The 20,984-nt window shown below is 39.9% G+C and overlaps 1 protein-coding gene across 1 annotated transcript in view; it reads right to left on the bottom strand.

Moving 5' to 3' along the window:
* Positions 1–20,984, bottom strand: part of ACTR2 (actin related protein 2) — a 351,444-nt gene that overhangs the window by 10,275 nt on the left and 320,185 nt on the right. Inside the window, exons 3-5 of the mRNA XM_063115993.1 lie at positions 14,504–14,614; positions 3,580–3,795; positions 214–286 (exon numbers count right to left, since the gene is read on the bottom strand). Of these exons, the coding sequence (XP_062972063.1) occupies positions 214–286; positions 3,580–3,795; positions 14,504–14,614 (400 nt within the window). The remainder of the gene's footprint in view (positions 1–213; positions 287–3,579; positions 3,796–14,503; positions 14,615–20,984) is intronic.

Here is a 20,984-nt window from a genome sequence, read left to right as displayed (position 1 = left end):
TAACTCTGGGTTATATAACCCCTAAACAATCCAGTGACTGGGTTCGGACATCATGATAACAACCTACAAACAGGTTTATGATAGCTTGTTAATTGAAAGCACAATTTAGGAGCACATTAGTGGCAGCGCGCTCATCGTCTCCCGATCATGTCCCAAAAACATAAGGCTTTTTTTTTAATGGTACATGTAACTCAAAATAGTGTTTGCACTTACCTTGTGCATACAGAGTGAGTACTGCTTGAATAGCTACATAGACCCCAGAAAACTGGTATGTTTCAAACATTACCTGGAAAATAAAATGTATTACGCTAAGTTTCATAGCTATGATCTGTGTATGACAACACTGTTTCCTGACTTTGCTTTCCGTACTTGTTCACAAGGATATTCCTGCAAGTTCCCCTCCCCTTTTTCAAAAAAGTTAGTATTTTTATCTTAAAAGTGCAATGTGTGAAGGTACCACCTATAATGTCTTAGCATTAATATCCAATTTTGCAGGAGGATTTACACTGCTTATTTTAAATGTTACAATGCAAGCAAGCGAGGCCTTTGAAGGCAAATAGAGCAGAACGCCTTCTTCCGCAGGCTTTGCTAGCCTCATCATTACTTACTTTTAAGTGGAGACTGAAAATTGTACTGTATTACCAGACATTATTAGTTACTTTCCTTCTGCTTTGTTTTTTACTCTATTTTTTTGTCATTGGCTTATTGCTTGATTATATTTCTATTGTTTTGTTATTATTTTTTATCTACGATGTTGCAAGCCATGCTGAGTGAGCGTTTTGCCTTAAAAGGCAAGATACAATTTTTTAAAAGGATCAGGAAAGCCTCAAGCATACACGCTCTGAACTATGGGGCTGTATAGCTTTCTGGAGTCTCTTTTGCATAGTTGTATGAGTTCGCATTCACATAAATGAAGAAAGTTTTAGAAGAAACAAATACTGCTTTTGAGAAATGTTAGGATTTTATGACAAATGTTAGAGTTTTTATGACTTATAGTTTTCATTTCAGGATTAAGTTGTGAGTCATCTGGAAAATATTTTTAGTAAAAAGATGGGATTAAAATATATAAATGCTTCAGTATTGACATTTGATTTTGGAATAAAGAATTTGTTCAAGTAGCAAAGAAACACTGATTAACTCCACCACTGATGAGTTTGGCTCAAACTCTGGAAGTTCTGAAGCTGTTTAAATGAAATATGCTCTAACATTAACTATTTCCAATAAACAGTTTTGAGAAGATGCCAAGCTGATTTAATTCCAGTTACCTAGAGAAGTGTTTTAAAAAGGCTGCTGTTCTATTTAACAGAATAACTGGTTAATTTCTAGCATAACAGACTACAAGAATTTCAGAGTTTTGCTTTTTAACTCAGGAAGTCTATGTAAAATAATCAAATAATCAAAGTTTTACATTAAAGTTGTCTAATGCCAGAAACAAAACAGCTACTGTGGGGCAGAAGCAATTTGTAAATTTTAGCTCTGAAAGTATGACTCAGAGGAATATTCTAGTTACTAAAATGGATTCTTACATTTTAGGCTCCTGGATATACAATCACCAAATTAAAAGTTCTATTTTTAGAGATGAATATTGGATAATAAACTAACCCTGCAGGCAATATGAAATATTTTCCCCATTAACCTCTATTAAAATAAACACCCTCATGTCAAAACTGACTGATCTTCACTGGAAATGTCATGAGAGGACAGCCAGGGGCTGGAAGTGACGCACTGCTACGAGAAGCATCGCTTTGTGGGAAGGGAAAGTGCAAAGAGAAAGTACAATTGTCTGAATTACTGCATGCTCCAAAGTAAAAACATAGCAGCTCTTTATAATATCTAGTTTACATTTAATTATCTTGCTTCATTATCAAAGGCCACTCCTAGGTGGAAAGCATTGTGATTGTTTATGCCAAGAAATAATACTTAACATTTATTTTTGTAGTTGTCCTTTCTTCCATGAGATAATTGATTCATTTGAAAAATAAATGCATTTTACTTAAAAGAATGAGGACAAGAAATTGGATTAAAAATGACTGTTGCTAGACTCAGTTAATATACAACAGAAAGCACATCAGTTTATTTATTTTTGCTGTGGAAAAACGGTTAAATTGTATGAGATACTTAAGCTATTTTGACATAGGGCTAAATTAGAAGTAACTTTCAGAATACAAGTTTATATAGAGAGCATGACATATAAATACTACTATTAGCCCCTTTATAGCACCATCAGATTTCTCTACGTAGTTCCCATCTTTAGATCTTCTATTTAAAAAACAACTCATTCCTTCTGCTCATTTTTGTAATACGTCTTATTTGTTGATGCAATCTTATAATGTGTTTTACATTATAGGAAATACTAAACTTACATTGTCTTAAAATGAGTGTCTTGACCAATGCATCTTATGTCAATTTTGTCATTGCAGAGTGAATCCTTTATTGATTAAGGTTGACAATTTTCTTTCTAGTGCCCATCTTAGCATAGTGGCATAACCAAAAGTTACAAGACTTGGTCCTTTCCCTCCCCCCCCCTCCCGACTACTTGCCTACTGATTGGGCCTATCTAACAAGTGCTCAGAACGGCGAAGTTAATAACACTCTTAACTGGAACATATATCTGGTTATCAACAGATAGACCTAGGGCAACCACATGAAAAGTAGGACAGGGCTTCTGTATCTTTAACAGTTGTATTGAAAAGGGAATTTTAGCAGGTGTCATATGTACGCATGCAGCACCTGGTGAAACTCCCACTTCATCATGACAGTTAAAGCTGCAGGAGCCCTGCCCTCTTTTGTATTCAATCACTCTAGTATAGCTTCTGCAACTTTAACTGTTGTGATGAAGAGGGAATTTCACCAGGTGCTACATGCCTACAAATGACACCTGCTTAAAGTCCCCCTTTCAATACAACTATTAAAGATACAGAAGCCCTGTCCTCCTTCCCATATGGTCACCCTAGGTATACCTGCATGATTAAACAAGGTCTAAAGTAATCAGCACTTTGCAGGAATAAGCCAATGGGAGTTGGATAACTTCACTGAAAAAACATCACATGCCACTAGGAATACCCTGCCATTTCAAAACTTTCTGAATCCAGATGCTTGCATGTTCTTGGATAAAGTATCAGGTTGACACTCTCCAGAAGAACAATGCCACCCAGACTATTTTATGCTGAGTAATCTGAAATGCGCTGCAGCCTTTCTGTCAAAAAAAGGCCCTTTGAGGACACCATTACCGGCAGAAGCCTATTTGTTGGGAATATGTGGAAGGGCTTTCTCCTGTGTTGCCCCCAAACAAAGGAATTCACTCCCCTCAAAAATGATGCAGCCCCACCCACCCCGGTCTCTTGGCCGTTTGAAAGGGTTTGAAGATGCACCTTTTCAATTTAGCCTTTAAAATATGTAGCTTTAACATTTTAATGTTCTTACTGTTTTAATGTTTTTTGTTTTCTAAACTGTTGTACACCGCCTTCATGGGTTTTTTACCAGATAAGTTGGTATATAAATGTTAATAAATAAGTAATAAAAAGTAGTTTCTGCTACCATCAGGAAAACAGTGAGACACATCCTGAAAAAGGTACCTACCTCCACAATCTTTTCTCTGTTCTTTGTTGGATTCATAGGAGGTTCCGTAAGAAGTATTTTACAGTTTTTTGTATCAATGTTAAGTTTTTCTGGTCCAAAGGTATAATCCCAAAGATGTTTCATATCGTCCCAGTTCCGGACAATGCCATTCTCCATAGGGTAATTAACTTCCAACATTGATCTCAGTTCACTTGCTTCATCACCGACCATAAGATCCTACAATTTGCAAATAGAAATTTGTAAATTAACATTTTCCAGAACCAATCTGATTGGTTAAAAAAGATCCACAACAAAGAAACTGCTGTTCTAATTTATGCTTATGATACAGTGGGACAATATTGGGAGGTGGGGCAGACAGACTTATGTATTCACTTGGGAAGTATACCATTTAAACATGGAAGAAACACAATAGCCACAATTTTGCAAACAGCTATGTGCATATACATTTCATGGATTCAGATTTAGTTTTCATGCAGGTAACTTTATGCAGAATTAATGCCCAGTAAGAACAAATTTGGGAGATTTTCCCTCCTCAAAGTCATGTTGCATTATACACAAACTACTACTGAAGCTTCTGGGACATTAGAGCTTCTAGCTTGCATGTAGAGTTCCCTAACAATACCTCCAAATTGATTTTATCATACATTAATATGTGAACAGGTCATGTGATGTGGAATTGCACACAAGAAGAATAGGTGGGCTTAGCAGAATAAACTGTCCATGCATGTTTCATGTTTCTGTGCACATTATTAAATGGGAATAACAAGTGCTGCACAAGCATAGAGAATAAGCCGCAAAAGCAAATAAGGGACCGCAAATTCCACATTTTAAAAAAAGAATGTTTAATATTAGTCTACTGCAGCAGCTTGACTTCTGAAAGGTAAAAGTACCACTTTTTCCAAGCCTGTTCTTCTTCACAAAAATTAGAACTACACACCTTTAAGCTCTGATTTATATAGGCATCTGTCAAATAATTAAATAACCCTATGATCTATTTAGAAGTTACACAAAATATTTTACTCTGCAAGTCAGCGATGCAACCACCTATACGTCTTTCTTGCAAAACAGTCATAAAACAAGATTACCTTTAATCTGTATCCCATCTCATCAATAACCTAATTACCATACTAAAAACGAACAAGATATTAAAAAGGAACAACATTAAATTTGAAGTTAATGCTTCCAATAAAATAGAGATGCAAACAGCAATGCCTCTTATTCATCAAATAAAAATACATTCAAATACAAAGGGAACAGCTGATCTTCACTTACTAAACAATACAAGATTTGAGCCACTGGGCAGGTTTCACAAAATGGGAAAAATAAAGTAAGCCACTGTAGCTTATTTTCCTGGCCCATGTATATAGGTTTGCCACCCAGCAAGGTTGGGTGGCAAAATGACCCTGAACCCTAGAACAAGCCATGAGTTCCGGGTGGTTTGAAAACCCACCCACTACGCAACCTCACCAGAATACTTAGGCAGTGTGCGACCAGCATGCATGGGGTTGGGAAATAAGTGACAGTGGCTTATTTTCCTTCCTGGATTGTGCAAACCCAGCCACTGTGGCAAACCTAAAGTCTTTCGTCATACACGGAAGTTTCATGCAACTGGAAAAGACATTTTTAAAAATCTAATTTATTTTCTACTGGTTCTTTTCTTTAAATCCTCTTTTAAAATAGAATAGAATTTTAATATTACCATGTTTCTTCGATTCTAAAATGCACATTTTTTCCTATATAAACATCTTTAAAAACAGGTTGCATCTTAGAATCGCGGGTGCAATTATTATTGTTAGAATCAAAGCTTTTTTTCTGTTGGTGGTACTGAAATTAGTGTGCGTCTTACAATCAATGGCGTCTTACAATCGAAGAAATACGGTATATCCTCATTGTCTACGGCTTTTTCAGTCATGTAGCCCAAGGCAATTCATACTACTATAGTTTTCAGCTTCATATTAGTTGTAGTTAAATAGTCTTTTGAACGACTTTCATTTAGCAAATTCAGAAGCAAAACTGCCTGAAATTTAAGGAGATCCAAACTGGATCCAAGATATCATTTCACCCCACTCTTGAGTAATATGTTTAATATTGTTTTAAATGCAATCCTATGGAGCTATATTTAAAACATTATTGCCTACAATATCAAGTGAAGGAAAATCAGTCAAAATGTGTTCAGTCCACATAAGGTTTAGCGCATGCTTCAGGCATGACCTGCTTAAAACTGCATTTCAGAAAAATAAAGTATAACTTACACTGAACTGTATATTCAATTTAAACTGAACACATTGCAACATGATGAGACAGAATATGCAAAGGCCAGGTTCACACATGTAATCCAGCTACTTTTTTCCTTTCCACGTAATCACTTCTGACCATCCTGCATGGAGAACTATGTGAATATTTACTACATTGATATAAACTACTGCATACATTGGGTGGTGAGAGGAATAGAAGAAATAAATGGCCAGTTTGTATGCGTGAACCAGTCCTACTTGTTTTAACACTCCCCGTAGACTGGGTTCACATGATCACTGCAGCCCACTGTGGTTTACTGAAGCCACAATGAGTTGTGGTGTGCACTGCCCACAATTTGAATATTAAAGCCATGGCTGGCAGGCCCTGTGACTCATCATGTCATGCAAACCTGGTGAGGATGGCTTACGCGAGGGTTAAACAACCCTCGCTTAATCCATGAGCCCTTTTAAGGTTACACGATGGTTGTTTAACCCTCACGTAAGCATCTTTACCAGATTCACACCACACAATAAGCCATGGTGACTGACCTCGGCAACTTAAATATTCAAAAGGGAGGCTGGCACATGCTGCAACCCACCGTGGCTTAAATAAGACACATCAGGGTGCAGCGATCATGTGAACTGGCCCACAGAAAAGACTTTGTCAATATATCAAGTGGGAGCATTTTCAGTTTACACAATCGTGGCAGCTGAAACAAGCCCCCATGCATGCAAGTCGGATTTCCCTAATTACCCACACCAGTGCAGCTTGCCGTGCCATCCGAACCCAAGTAGCATGGCTTATTTAGGGTGGCAGCAACCCTCAAATAACCCATGGGCTGTTACATTATTTGAGGGTTGCTGCCTACCCAAAAGCAGCCATACTGCCTAGGTTTAGATGACACGGGAAGCCACACAAGTATGGGAAAATCCGGCCAGCACATGTGGTGGCTGAAACACGCAACAGTGGCTTGTTTCAGCTGCTGCGATCATGCAAACCGGTTCTATGTCTCATATCTGTTATGGTTCAATAAGTAGTTTCTACCATAGATACTAATTTCATGCTGACATTTAGAACTATAGATGCCATACATCTACAGATAACTGCAAGAGTAGTGGCATGATTTGGAAGATATGTATAAGAATTTGAAGAAAGTACTAGCTACGAAAACAAAGCAATGGAGAAAAATTAAAATAGGTATGTATTCAAAACATAGAGGACACGACAAGAAAAAAAGCACTAAAAAAGAAAGAAAAAAGAGGCTACAAGGTCCCATCAAGCAAAAGAGTGAATGACAGTACAGGGGCGCCTCACTTACCATCTTTTTGTTATTCTACTTCAACAGGTCAAGAAAGATGAGGAAAAGGCAGAAGCAAGAGAATCAGAAGAGGCCCAAGTGAAATCTTTATTCAAATTATTTCAAGTATACACAACAGAAATAAAGCAGGAAAACAGATGCAGGGAGAGGTGGAAATGCTCTGAATTCAGCATACTTCAGGACAAGTGACAGGAAGGCTTACTGTTCTAAAAAAAAACAACCCGTAACAAACTAAACAAACAAACAAAAATAACAGCTTCAAGAAGAACTTACTTCCAGGCACACAATGACTGATGTTGTTGTTTTCACTGATAATGTAATGCAGATATACTCATGTGTCTGCAAGTTTGCTAAGCAGAATATTTTCCAAAGCAACTTCTTATTGAAACACAGTCTTAACCTACTGCCCTCCTATAATACGTATTTGTCAACCTCTACGGCTCAGAAATTGACGATTTAAGTTATGCTTCAACCACTGAAAGTATATTCAATAATTTTGGTGTTGTTCATTATGATTCAGAACGTAAAGACATTTTGGTAAAGAAGCAAAAAAGATAAAAGAACCAGCATGTCCAATTGCTATTTGTCACCTAATCTAAGATAACAAGCCCATCATGCCTCATGTCACAGAGGAAAAACATAAGCTTCAAAGATTCCTTGCTATATTTCAATTGGACATCCGGGAAAAGCGATACACTCTCATCTCTACCAAGAAAAAAACATCCAGGTTGTACAATTCAGTATACTTAAAGCCAGCATTCTGCTAACATTTTTTTTTAAAAAAATCTTGGGTGAGAAGCAGGGGTTTGTTAGAGAAGAGGGAGAGAACTAAAACAGGGACATAGTATATTATGGGGCTATTAGTGAAGTCTTTAAAATCAGTAGGAAGTAGAGTACGATAAGTCAGTGCTACTAAACACCTTGACGAATGTTAGAGATGTAAAATTGTTGGAAATTTTGAAACCATGGAAAAAAACAGTTTTTTCCCCGTTTTTTTCGGGGGGAAACGGAAATTTTCGGAAAAATTGCAATAATGCAATATTAGCACTTTTTACAGATTGAAAGTCACTTTGTTACTTTAGGAACATAAAATGTAATTATGTCCAAGTTGGTTTGGCATAAAATTATTACATTTGGTATATTAAAAGTAGTGTATTCAAACAATTATTACAAATTTAATTTGCTTTTTTAAACTTTTTTTTTGTAACAAATGGAGCTACAAGCTCCTGAACTGTAAGAAACCTCTTTGGTTCTGCCAGTTTATGAGGAGCAGGCAAAAAACAATTTTAAAAAACAACAACTGAAGAAACCACCAACATTAGTAACAAAGAAAATTATTTATGTCTCCGCTAGTCCTCCAGTGTCAAGACATAAAGCCCCCATTCCCATAAAAAGAACTGAGAAAAATGGGGGGGGGGGGAGAGACGGACACCAAGATTCAATGAATATGCATGAAATTTAATCAGACTCATTTTCTGACCTATAGCTAGGTCAGTCTCTGCTTCCATGGAAGTGCCCCCTAGAGGCAGAAATGCATCTTGCTCTTACATTTGAGAGTTGTAGTCTCAGTTTACAACGTAGGACTTGCTTGTCCTTGGTGCACAAACATTGTAATAATCTGATACTGTACAGTTTTTAGAAATCATTTGGAGAAGTAAATATCTCAACACCTTCTCTTAAACATTTTATTCATCATGCTAAAATAAAACATCCCGTAATCCGTTCTTTCTTCATTTTTTTTTTCAATTTTTCAAAAAAAAACAACCCAAAAAAGGCTTCGGGGAAAAGTGGAAAAAACCTAGGTTTTTTCCAAATTTTTCCTGTTTTTTTCTGGGCCTTCACGTCTCTATTAGGGATACAAGTATAGCAACATCCTTTTAAACGTTTTGAGATTGCTTCATCTGGGATGGTTTTCAGTAGCAAGGGCAAAACACGGGGAGGTTTTCTATTGATCTGGTTTACACAATCAAAATAAACCTCTATAGCTTATTTCCCCCTCCAACAAGCCATGCCACGCCAAGCTGTGCCAATGGCTTATTTAAGTCAGGGCATGATCTGAATAATCACCACCCGGACATGGCTTGTCATGTCATTCAAATCCAGGCAACATGGCTTGTTGGTGGCGTAAACAACACTTCAATAACCCACGGACTGCCTCTTGAACAAGCCATGGTGCCCAGGTTCAGATGACACAAGCCATGCCCAGCACACACTGCGATGTAAATACGTTTATTGTAATTGTGGCTTACTTTGATCATGTGAACAGGCCCACTTTGTGTTTTAGCATGTTGTGAAAAAATAAAATTCAAATATGCAACAAGAAAAACAATAGCAACGTTACAGCCTTCATGAATCCAACATCCACTGAACTGCCCTAAAAATAGAAGAATTCTGCCCTGGCATACGACAAAATAAGGGTTGCTACAATGTGCACACATATATTCCTGGTAACCACTAGTGGACTTTGAATAGATTAACATACTGCTCTTGGTCAATATTCTTGTATGAATTAATGCTACCTTTATAAATTTTAATATATTTTTACATGTGTAACCACTTCGCACCCCACCCCCATGTACACGATTTCTGTATTTCATTCAAATACAATTCTGAATTCTGTGTAATATTAACACACCAGATATTCTTTGTGTTAATTTACTTGGGTTACAATCTAAAACTCACTCTTCCCTATGTTATTGGAATTAGCATCTAGCTTCCAGTAAATATATTTTGGGAAGTTATTGTAGCCGAGTACATGTAGAAAAAACAGTTTAGAAATCTGGTCATGCTACTTAATTTTTTTCCCTATTTATAGGCTAGTAAAATTTGAAATGAAGTGAGATATGTGTATCTGACCTGGGAGAAAAAACACTTTCTCTTTCAACAAAGAAAACGAATGCTGTATAACATAAAAAGATGACTGGGTATCCATTCCTTAGAATTTAAACAAACATAGCACATTTACTATGTGCACATAGCACATTCTGTTTCCTGACTTGGAGCTGAGCAGAAGCAGGGAAGAGCAGCTGGCCCAGCTCAAGTAGAAGCTATAAAAGTAAGCCAGTTCCAGAGAGCGAGCGAACAGGAAGAGCAAACAGGAGTTTGACAGGGGGAGTGTAGGGGAAGAGGAGACCAAGGAAAGGGGAAGAAGAGAAGCCTCAAGGAAATCCAGGAGGCTGCCAATTCAAAGAGGTCGTGTGCTTGCCGTGTGCTCCTGAGTGCTGTGTGGAGAGGGTCGGTGTGCCGAAATGGCGTCAGGAAGGCTAAAGCTCAGAATAAGCTGAGATTAGCAAGGGATGCTAAAAGCAATAAAAAGGCTTTCTTCAGATATGTGAGTAGTAAAAGACAGAGGAAAGAATGGTGGTTCAACTGCTTAATGAGGATGGCAAATTGATAACAGATGACAAAGAAAAGGCTGAAGTGCTCAATTCCTACTTTACCTCAGTCTTCTCCCAAAAGCGGGTCTATGACCCCCCTGGAAAAAGTGAAGCAGAAGTTGAGGAGGCAGGATTGCAGTTTGAGATTGATAAACAAATGGTCAAAGAACACCTAATTTCCTTGAATGAGTTCAAATCTCCAGGGCCCGATGAACTGCATCCTAGAGTAATGAAGGAGCTAGCGGAAGAACTCTCAGAACCTTTGTCTATTATCTTTGCAAAATCATGGAAGACAGGTGAGGTGCCAAACGACTGGAGGAGAGCTAACGTTGTCCCTATCTTCAAAAAGGGCAGAAAGGAGGAACCTGGGAACTTCAGACCAGTCAGTCTGACATCCATCCCTGGGAAAATTCTGGAGCAGATTATAAAGAAGTCAATCTGTAAACACCTTGAAATCAATGCGGTGATCACTAGAAGCCAACATGGATTTCTCAAGAACAAGTCCTGTCAGACAAATTTGATCTCATTTTTTGATAAGGTAACCTCCCTTGTGGACCGTGGGAATGCTGTGGACGTCATAGATCTTGACTTCAGCAAAGCTTTTGACAAAGTGCCCCATGATATTCTGATTAACAAACTAGCTAAAAGTGGGTTAGATGGATTCACAGTTGGCTACAGAATTGATAAGAGTACTTATCAATGGAACCTTCTCAAACTGGGGAGAGGCAACGAGTGGGGTACTGCAGGGCTCAGTCCTGGGCCCAGTGCTCTTCAACATTTTTATTAATGGTTTGGACGAGGAGGTGCAAGGAACGCTTATCAAATCTGCAGATGACACCAAATTGGGTGGGATAGCTAATACCCTGGAAGACAGAAACAAACTTCAAAGTGATCTTGATAGGCTGGAGTGCTGGGCTGAAAACAACAGGATGAAATTTAATAGGGATAAATGCCAAGTTCTACATTTAGGAAATAGAAACCAAATGCACAGTTACAAGATGGGGGATACTTGGATCAGCAATACTGCAAACGAGAAGGATCTTGGAATTGTTGTAGATCACAAGCTGAATATGAGCCAACAGTGCGATATGGCTGCAAGAAAGGCAAATGCTATTTTGGGCTGCATTAATAGAAGTAGAGCTTCCAAATCACGTGAGGTACTGGTTCCTCTCTGCTCGGCCCTGGTTAGGCCTCATCTAGAGTATTGCATCCAGTTCTGGGCTCCACAATTCAAGAAGGACGCAGACAAGCTGGAGCGTGTTCGGAGGAGGGCAACCAGGATAATCGGGGTCTGGAAACAAAGCCCTATGAAGAGAGACTGAAAGAACTGGGCATGTTTAGCCTGGAGAAGAGAAGATTGAGGGGAGACATGATAGCACTCTTCAAATACTTAAAAGGTTGTCACACAGAGGAGGGCCAGGATCTCTTCTCGATCCTCCCAGAGTGCAGGACACAGAATAACGGGCTCAAGTGAAAGGAAGCCAGATTCCAGCTGGACATCAGGAAAAACTTCCTGACTGTTAGAGCAGTACGACAATGGAATCAGTTACCTAGGGAGGTTGTGGGCTCTCCCACACTAGAGGCCTTCAAGAGGCAGCTGGACAAGCATCTGTCGGGGATGCTTTAGGGTGGATTCCTGCATTGAGCAGGGGGGGTTGGACTCGATGGCCTTGTAGAATAACTCTGCTATTCTATGAAAGTGTCTACTTAAGGATGAAGAACTTACAATGACCCCAAAACTAAGCTGCCCCTGATGTTTTGATGCTTCAGCACATCATGCACCCAGTACAACATACCATCCCCTCTTCCATCTGTATTTTGCTGCTAGGAATTTAGGACACTGGTACTCTAGGATCTGGCACTGAGATTCTGTAGTCTTCCTGGCACAAGAACAAGGGTGCTAGTTTTGACCCTTTCTCCTAATTTCCCAGAGCACACAGTTTTGGCAAGCATTAGCCAAGTAAAAACATCATACACACATAGAGGCTGCTAACAGTGGTTCACAAATTTACTAGGGGTTTCACTAACACACAAACCTTGGCATCTAAAAACACTGTGAAATATATTTAAGATGGTATTTAGTGGCCAGAGCTGGGCTAGGCTGGGTGAAATAAGGTTTTAATATTTCTTATATTTGTAATCTTTTTTCAGACTCATAAGCATGGACTCTTAAGATCATCATTGGCCCCAAGCCTTAAAGAGTGTGGAGCCTACAAATATAAATGAATAATTGTATTAACTATTGAGTGGCTAAGATTTATTTTCAAATTAATCCTAAGCAGTAACAAAGCAAAATTGAGTTGAAAGGGCTGCCATGATTTCTTCACTGCCTAGTATCTGCTTAAGTATTTTCACTATTTGACTATAGAAAATCCTTGTGGATCTGGCAATCCTAATACAATGCTTAACTCTGACAGTATTAACAGATGTAGGTGCTGGCAAGATTGCTTTAAAAATGTGCTACCTAACCACTCTTATAGTTTGGAAGAAGGACGCTGAATATCCTTGCCCCACCATGCTTGCTGCATTCTTTTCTTCCAAGCCCAATTACCTGTCTGGGCATATTGAGGAGAAAAAAAGACTCCATTTCTGAGATGCTCTAAAGTGGCCAGAAAAGGAGAATGAATAATGCACCTAGACACAGAATGGTGCAGCAGACGGGAAGACTTCACATGCTCCTGGACAGTGAAAAGCAAGGAAATGGAACAGATTTGTTATGACATGCACATTTCTGCCACTGTATTCTTCTTTTACTGTTCCACTAGAAAGCAAATAACTGACACTGCTACATTCATGTAGGATGAATGAAGCTGGCTAGAAATCAATTCCATTAATTCCCCAGCAAATTACGAGAACCCAGAATTGTTTCTAATGGCCTTACTACTAAAAATAACTCGAGTCCTGTTTTAGAAGGCTATGTGGGGCCCTGATTTGACCCCCTTGCTTGACCTCGCCAATTCCATCATGTCTCCTGTGGCTACATGCCTCAGTGAAGAGGGTAGTTTGGACCTTAATTCTATACTGTTTTGTTTTATTTAATCAGGCCATCTATGCAGATCCACCCATATTATGACTTTAACCCTTTAGCTAGCTGCCCTCTCCTTCCTATGTGCTTGATTTGGTCAGAGTAACCTGCCACACCCCAGTAGTTTGAGCTATGCACTCCAAATGGAACACCTTCACTACCTGTGCCTTAAAACTTGTTTGAGCAATGTCAGGACCCTCCCCACAACCTGAACCACCCCCCAAGCTCATAAGAGCATACCTAATTCTCCCATCATCGTGCAGTTAAGAAGGAGCAGACCACCATTACTCCTGACACATTAGTTGTTCCCTTACTTTTAAATATAGAATGAATTCCTATATGCATAATTTGTACAGCAATGTATAGAAACAAAGCTTGAACTGTGGCTCATGAAGACCAGTGGAAAAGGCTAATATCAGTGTGGATCCAAAAGATTTCACACAGGACTCACCACCACAGAGCCCATAACTGGAACAATGCCACAAGGTAAAGTATTTTTTTCTTCTCATAAGCCTGTGGGGAAGATTAGGCTGACAAATGGTAACTGGCTCAAAGCCATCCAGTGAGCTTGATGGCTGAGCAGTGGTTTGAGCCAGGGTCTCCTCAACCCTAATATAGCACACTAACCACTACACCGTATTGCTGCATGCTCACTTCAGGGTTGGAGGACAACAGCTGTTTTTACTGTTGTAATATTTCAAACCCTACGCAATCAATAGCACCACCAGTATATTTTTGCCCATGAAGACAAATTGGCTGAATATCCATTTATTATTGCTCTAATCTAGCCTTGCATTTAAGCACTTGCCCGGTAACCATAGGTGACAAGGAATTGCATGCAGGCGAGCGAATGGGCTGACAAAACTACTTGATTATCCCATAATGTAACAGAAGCAGTTATTTCGCACAGGGGTAGAAGAGGAAATACTCTAAAATGCCATGCGATGGAGAGATCTCCTTAAGTATTACCTTGATTTCTATGTTTCCCACTTTAGCAGTTGAGCGAATAATCGGTCTTCCAACCAAAGCTGGGAAGATGTGTTCTGGAAAATTGGATCCTGCATATCCACATTTCACAAACTATAAAGAAAAACAAAACTTTGAGTTAGTTTGGTGATGTACATATATACATCATAGTAGCTTAATAGTGCTATTTTGATATTTTATCATACATCTTAAACAAAATGTATTAAACACAGGTGGATATATTTCCAAATCATTTGATAAACTTTTGAAAATAAGCCTTTTAACACATAACACTTTAAAAAGTTATAATTTTTAATGAAGGAAATACCTGAGATTGTGAAAAGTTAACCAACACACACACATACATTTCACCTGGTTAAATATATTCAAAACCATCATCTAAACTATACCACATTTAGATTTCTCCAGATTTTGCATTTCTGCCCATATAAAACCTCAGAGTTATAGCAAGATCAGCAAATTCCAACCATTTTGGAAGTGAATATTCTTCAAAATTGACCAAATCTAAACAGTAGGGCTTTCCAAAGTTTCCAGAATTCTATGGGGTATCAGGCTGTCAGTATTCCATAATTCTAGACAAAGGGCAAAACAAGCATACAAAAACTGTCACTAAAAAAGTTTCTGAATTCCCCCACCCCAAATGTATCTTTTAAGATAATGTAGCTTAATTCTGAGAGTACCTTGGACTGCAAGAAGATCAAACCAGTTCATACTCCAGGAAATAAAGCCAGACTGCTCACTTGAGGGAATGGTATTAAAGGCAAAACTGAAGTACTTTGGCTCATAATGAGAAGACAGGATACCCTGGAGAAGATGCTGATGCTAGGGAAAGTGGAAGGCAAAAGGAAGAGGGGACAACCAAGGGCAAGATGGATGGATGATATTCTGGAGGTGACAGACTTGACCTTGGGGGAGCTAAGGGTGGCGACGGCCGACAGAAAGCTTTGGCGTGGGTTGGTCCATGAAGTCACGAAGAGTCGGAAGCGACTGAATGAATAAACAACAGCAAAGCTTTTCATGTGCATAAGACTCCAGAAAAGAATGACAAAAGCTGAGATAGTAGGCAGAAGAATCCCAAATTTATGGAAGAGTGGAAACCTTTTATTGAATATTGGTAAAATGATTATGGTATATAAATTAATATATACTTCCATTTTACTATCTCCTAAATTATTGGTGTAAAAGCAAGTAATATGACACTTTGTTTTATCTGATTTCTGTATTTATCAATAATTTCATGTATGCAGTATCATGCAGGCATTTTTTCATCATACAGCTAGTATTTTTATATAATTTGATGTGACTGGTTTATGGTAATTTAGTATTTATATGGTTTGAAGAAAATGTTCTTGCAATCAGCGCAAGAGGACAGTGTTGTTGATTGAAAACAGTAATATAAGCTGAAGTCTTTTAAATACTGCTTCACGTGACAACCAATACTGGGTTGTCAGCCTTGTTTCAAAGTGGTTTGTCATGGTGGCTTCAGCATGGTTTGCGAAGCATGCTCAAGCCACTCCGAGAACCCATGGCTTGTTGCTGAGGTTGGACTTGTTGTGATGTGTGAGCCCAGCATGAGGTTTGTGCCAAAAGGCTACACAGTTGTTTGACAAGAGCGGCAGAAAACCTGACTGCTCTGCTAGCTGCCTCGAAATCTTCCTAGCTATGTGTCAGGCTGGCAACACCTGCATGCCTGATCCTTGCTCGCTGCTCTCTGAGCCAACGGGAGAACTGCACAAATCAAGCAGCAATCAACCCGCTCAGGGTTGTTATGTCACGCAAACCCAGCAAGCATGGGTTATGTGAGGATTGTTTAACCCTTGCGTAACGTATGCCCATCGGGTTCACATGACACAACAACCCTTGAGTGGAGTTTGGATATATAAAATGGCACCCATGGGCACCATGGCTCATTACAAGTTAAATAACCCGTGATGAGTCATGCTGTTTCATTCAAATCAGGTCAATGTGTCTGCTGGTGCTTTCTGGGCATCCAGTACTTGTGGGCAAGTTTTGCCCTTCTTGCAACATTGTTCACAAATGCTGCGCTTTACTTTTTCCCAATGGAACAAGCTATTCGTATCACAACAATAGGGCTTGATCCAATTCCCGGCCCCTGGGGACTCCAGCCTTTAAATATCAAGTTTTTCCCTAACTGCATCATCCCATCTAGGAAAGAAGAACTTTGATTACTCTTTTATACATATGCAAAGGTAGTCAAATGAATTTCAGTCATTTGCTTATTTGATACACAGTGTAAGCCACCTTAAATATATACAGAATTCAGATATAAACAGTCAAGAAAACAAAATCAGTAACTGGGGAGGGTTTTGAAGAGGCGTGTCTGACATTAAGCCACCTTGAATATTTTAGTGAAAAGGCAGAGTAAATTATTAAAAATACTTATGAAAATTGGGGGGAAATGTGTTATCAAAATCAATATGCATTACTGTGCAATGGCTATTCCAGCCTACCACAGTACTTGCTAACTTCTTCAAATACATTTTAAGCATCATTTTGCCACTTCAAAAAGTAGACTAGCACTGAACCAACTAAGTTTGCAACTGTAAATATAGATATTAACAGAACTTTTTCTTTTTGGTACTGTTTTAGGAAAATCTTCCAAGGTAATCTTATGTATATTTTACCATATATAGTTTCTTCTTCACATAATGTGGTTTTGACTGGCTCTCTCACTTCCTATTAAGTCATCAAGTGCTAAGAAAATGTGATGTATAAATATTCCTTCAAATGTAAACCACAAATATCTGTCTCTATGTACAAAAATTAGTCTTCTGGGCAGTGTTAAACACTATCATTATTAATAAATCCCAGATAAGGAAGGCATTCATGGTGGAATCCCCAGATGGAAGAATTAAGGCTTTAGTGACAACACCAAGGCCTGTGGCATTTTATCATTTGTCCTAAAAAGTCATTATATCTAATGAACATACTCAATTCTATCCCTGCTGATGTTGCTAACATTGTATTTTTATCACATATGATGTGGACAAGCACTTTCAGTCACTTTCAATCACAGACTACCATAATCTCCATAGTTATATCAAATGACCACTGTGCCAATATGAGAATATTTTAAGTAAGGAAACACAACATGAGGTGTTAGCTAACATTACTCAAATGCACAGTTTCTTTCTCAGAAATTCTTTGATTATGGCAATTACAGCAAAATTATCAACTTCCATGGCTGAAAAATGTTGTAGGTAAGAAAAGCAAAATATTACAACAATACACACACACAATTGGAAATGAAACTGTCTAGCTACTCATGGTCAGTAATTCAAATCCATTGAGCAGGGAGGAAAAGATGCTTATGTTTAGAGAATATGATGGAAGAGACAGTCTTTATGAACTGGCACAAGCCATCCCTCATTGAGCATAAACTGTCATTGGAATGCTTTTCCTTTACATATATATTAGGCCTACTCAATCATTGCAACATTTTTGAAAGCTGATTTGGGCATACTATTTTTTTAAAATAACATATCTCATGGCTTGCCATTGGTTTAAATAGATTTTTCCAAACCTGAGTCAACAGCTAAAGGCTAAACTGCTAACTGCAGCTAAAATGGTCAGAACCATCTAATGGAAATACAAACAGTTAGAGCATAGCTAGTTCAGAAGAAAATCCCTCCTCTGAAGCTGGTATTTACATTAGGAAGAGATCAGTCTTGATAGCTTTCTTGAACACTAAAATACTGAGTCTCCTCCGGCAGGCTATTCCACAGTCTGGGAGCAGCAGAAGAGAAGGTCCTCTGGGTAATGGTTGTCAGCCTAGTCTTTGCTGACTGAAGTAGATTCTTCCCAGAGGACCTGAGTGTGCGGGGCGAATTGTACGGGAGAAGGCGATACCACAGGTAGCCTGGACCCAAACCATGTAGGGCTTTAAAGGTAACCAACACTTTATACTTCACCTGGAAACTCATTGGCAGCCAGGGAAGAGATTTTAAAACTGGTGTAATGTGATCACCCCTAAATGTACCAGTGACCAACCTGGCTGCCCTATTTTGAACTAGTTGAAGTTTCTGGACTAGGCACCAAGGTAGCCCTATGTAGAGCGCATTGCAGAAGTCGAGCCTCGAAGTTACCAGGTCTTCTAACTCTAGGAAGGGGTGCTGCTGGTGTATCATCCAAAGCTGATATTAGGCACTCCTGGCCATCGCGTCCATCTGGACTGTCATTTTGAGCAACGGATCCAGAAGCACCCCCAAGATGCGAATGCAGTCTTTCAGGGGGAGTGTAGCCCCATCCAGAACTGGTTGACACACCTCCAAACCCAGGTTGTGGCCTTTGATGTCACTCCCCAACCCCTCAACTTTAGAGTTCATAATTTATAAAACGTAGTAAGAATTTAGGCTGTAGACTGAGAATATATGATTCTTCATTAAGAAAAAGTGCCAGCAATAACGCCAAGGCAAAACTTTGCCTTATGTTCTAAAAATGAATGAATCCTGATATGCCATTCTCCAGGGCAATAAATAGACGCAAGATTGTCTCTTGTTTCTAAAACGCACAAAATAACCCAGTGTGTATCAACTTTGATAGGGCCTAATGCGTATACGCAAAGGAAACTTCACATATTCTGTCCCCAAGCCTAATACAACTTATCTTTCTGTAGTGACAAATGTTGCCATTACTATCAACAGTAAACCTATTCAACTGCTTTTCAGAGCCCCTCCTGATCTTTTTGTTGTTTATTCGTTCAGTCACTTCCGACTCTTCGTGACTTCATGGACCAGCCCATGCCAGAGCCGTCTCCACCCCTAGCTCCCCCAAGGTCGAGTCCGTCACGTCCAGAACATCATCCATCCATCTTGCCCTTGGTCAGCCCCTCTTCCTTTTGCCTTCCACTTTCCCTAGCATCAGCCTCTTCTCCAGGGTATCCTGTCTTCTCATTATGTGGCCAAAGTACTTCAGTTTTGCCTTTAATATCATTCCCTGAAGTGAGCAGTCTGGCTTTATTTCCTGGAGAATGGACTGCTTTGATCTTCTTGCAGTCCAAGGCACTCTCAGAATTTCCAACACCACAGTTCAAAAGCATCTATCTTCCTTCGCTCCTGATCTTTAGGCGTGTACAAAACACAACTGTAGTATTTTGCTGAAATACAGACTCTTGAGTTTGACATGTCTCTTTTTGTTTGTTTGTTTACGTAGGGCCCAGCACTCCCCATACTGTCTCGGAAATGCTGGGAGTGGTAGGACTTTCTTCGTCCTAAACTTATGTAGGACTGCGCCCTTACAGACCATTTGTTACTAAGCATTTTTTTAGGAGAAAGAGGTGTTTGGGTGCAATTATTACTATTGCTGACTTTAGGCCTTCCAAGTGAAAAGACCTGAAACCAGCACTAAGATGTCTTGCTTGAGTAACTGACTGTGAAACACTCAGTTAGTCAGAAGTAAACATACAATAAAAAGGTCTGAAATCCAGATGACCTGGACAGGTTTGACTCCTAGCAATGCAGGGCCGAGCTGGGACTAATGGCGGTGCACACACCCACACAAACCTCTGAAAGGATAGGGAAGGAGACCCAGCAACAAGTGGCACACAGCGAAAACCAATATGGGATGGATGTGGAAGAAGAGGGGCAGAACTAACTGTGGCCATAGCTAGACCTAAGGTTTATCCCTGGATCATCCAGGGGTCAAACCTGTTTACCTAGGTGACACACAGGGGATCCAGTGCTCAGGCAGGGGCGAACCCTGGATGATCCCAGGATAAACCTTAGGTCTAGCTGTGGCCTAGGTGACACACAGGGGATCCAGCACTCAGGTAGAGGCGAACCCTGGATGATCCCAGGATAAACCTTAGCTCTATATGTGGCCTAGGTGACACACAGGGGATCCAGTGCTCAGGTAGAGGCGAACCCTGGATGATCCCAGGATAAACCTTAGGTCTAGCTGTGGCCTAGGTGACACACAGGGGATCCAGTGCTCAGGCAGGGGCGAACCCTGGATGATCCCAGGATGAACCTTAGGTCTAGCTGTGGCCTAGGTGACACACAGGGGATCCAGTGCTCAGGCAGGGGCGAACCCTGGATGATCCCAGGATGAACCTTAGGTCTAGCTGTGGCCTAGGTGACACACAGGGGATCCAGTGCTCAGGCAGGGGCCAACCCTGGAAGATCCCAGGATGAACCTTAGGTCTAGCTGTGGCCTAGGTGACACACAGGGGATCCAGCACTCAGGTAGAGGCGAACCCTGGATGATCCCAGGATGAACCTTAGGTCTAGCTGTGGCCTAGGTGACACACAGGGGATCCAGCACTCAGGTAGAGGCGAACCCTGGATGATCCCAGGATAAACCTTAGGTCTAGCTGTGGCCTAGGTGACACACAGGGGATCCAGTGCTCAGGTAGAGGCGAACTCTGGATGATCCCAGGATAAACCTTAGCTCTATATGTGGCCTAGGTGACACACAGGGGATCCAGTGCTCAGGCAGGGGCGAA

This window comes from Elgaria multicarinata, chromosome 2 (assembly GCF_023053635.1).
Source record: "Elgaria multicarinata webbii isolate HBS135686 ecotype San Diego chromosome 2, rElgMul1.1.pri, whole genome shotgun sequence".
NCBI lineage: Eukaryota > Metazoa > Chordata > Lepidosauria > Squamata > Anguidae > Elgaria > Elgaria multicarinata.
This window is presented reverse-complemented; position numbering and strand designations above follow the sequence as displayed.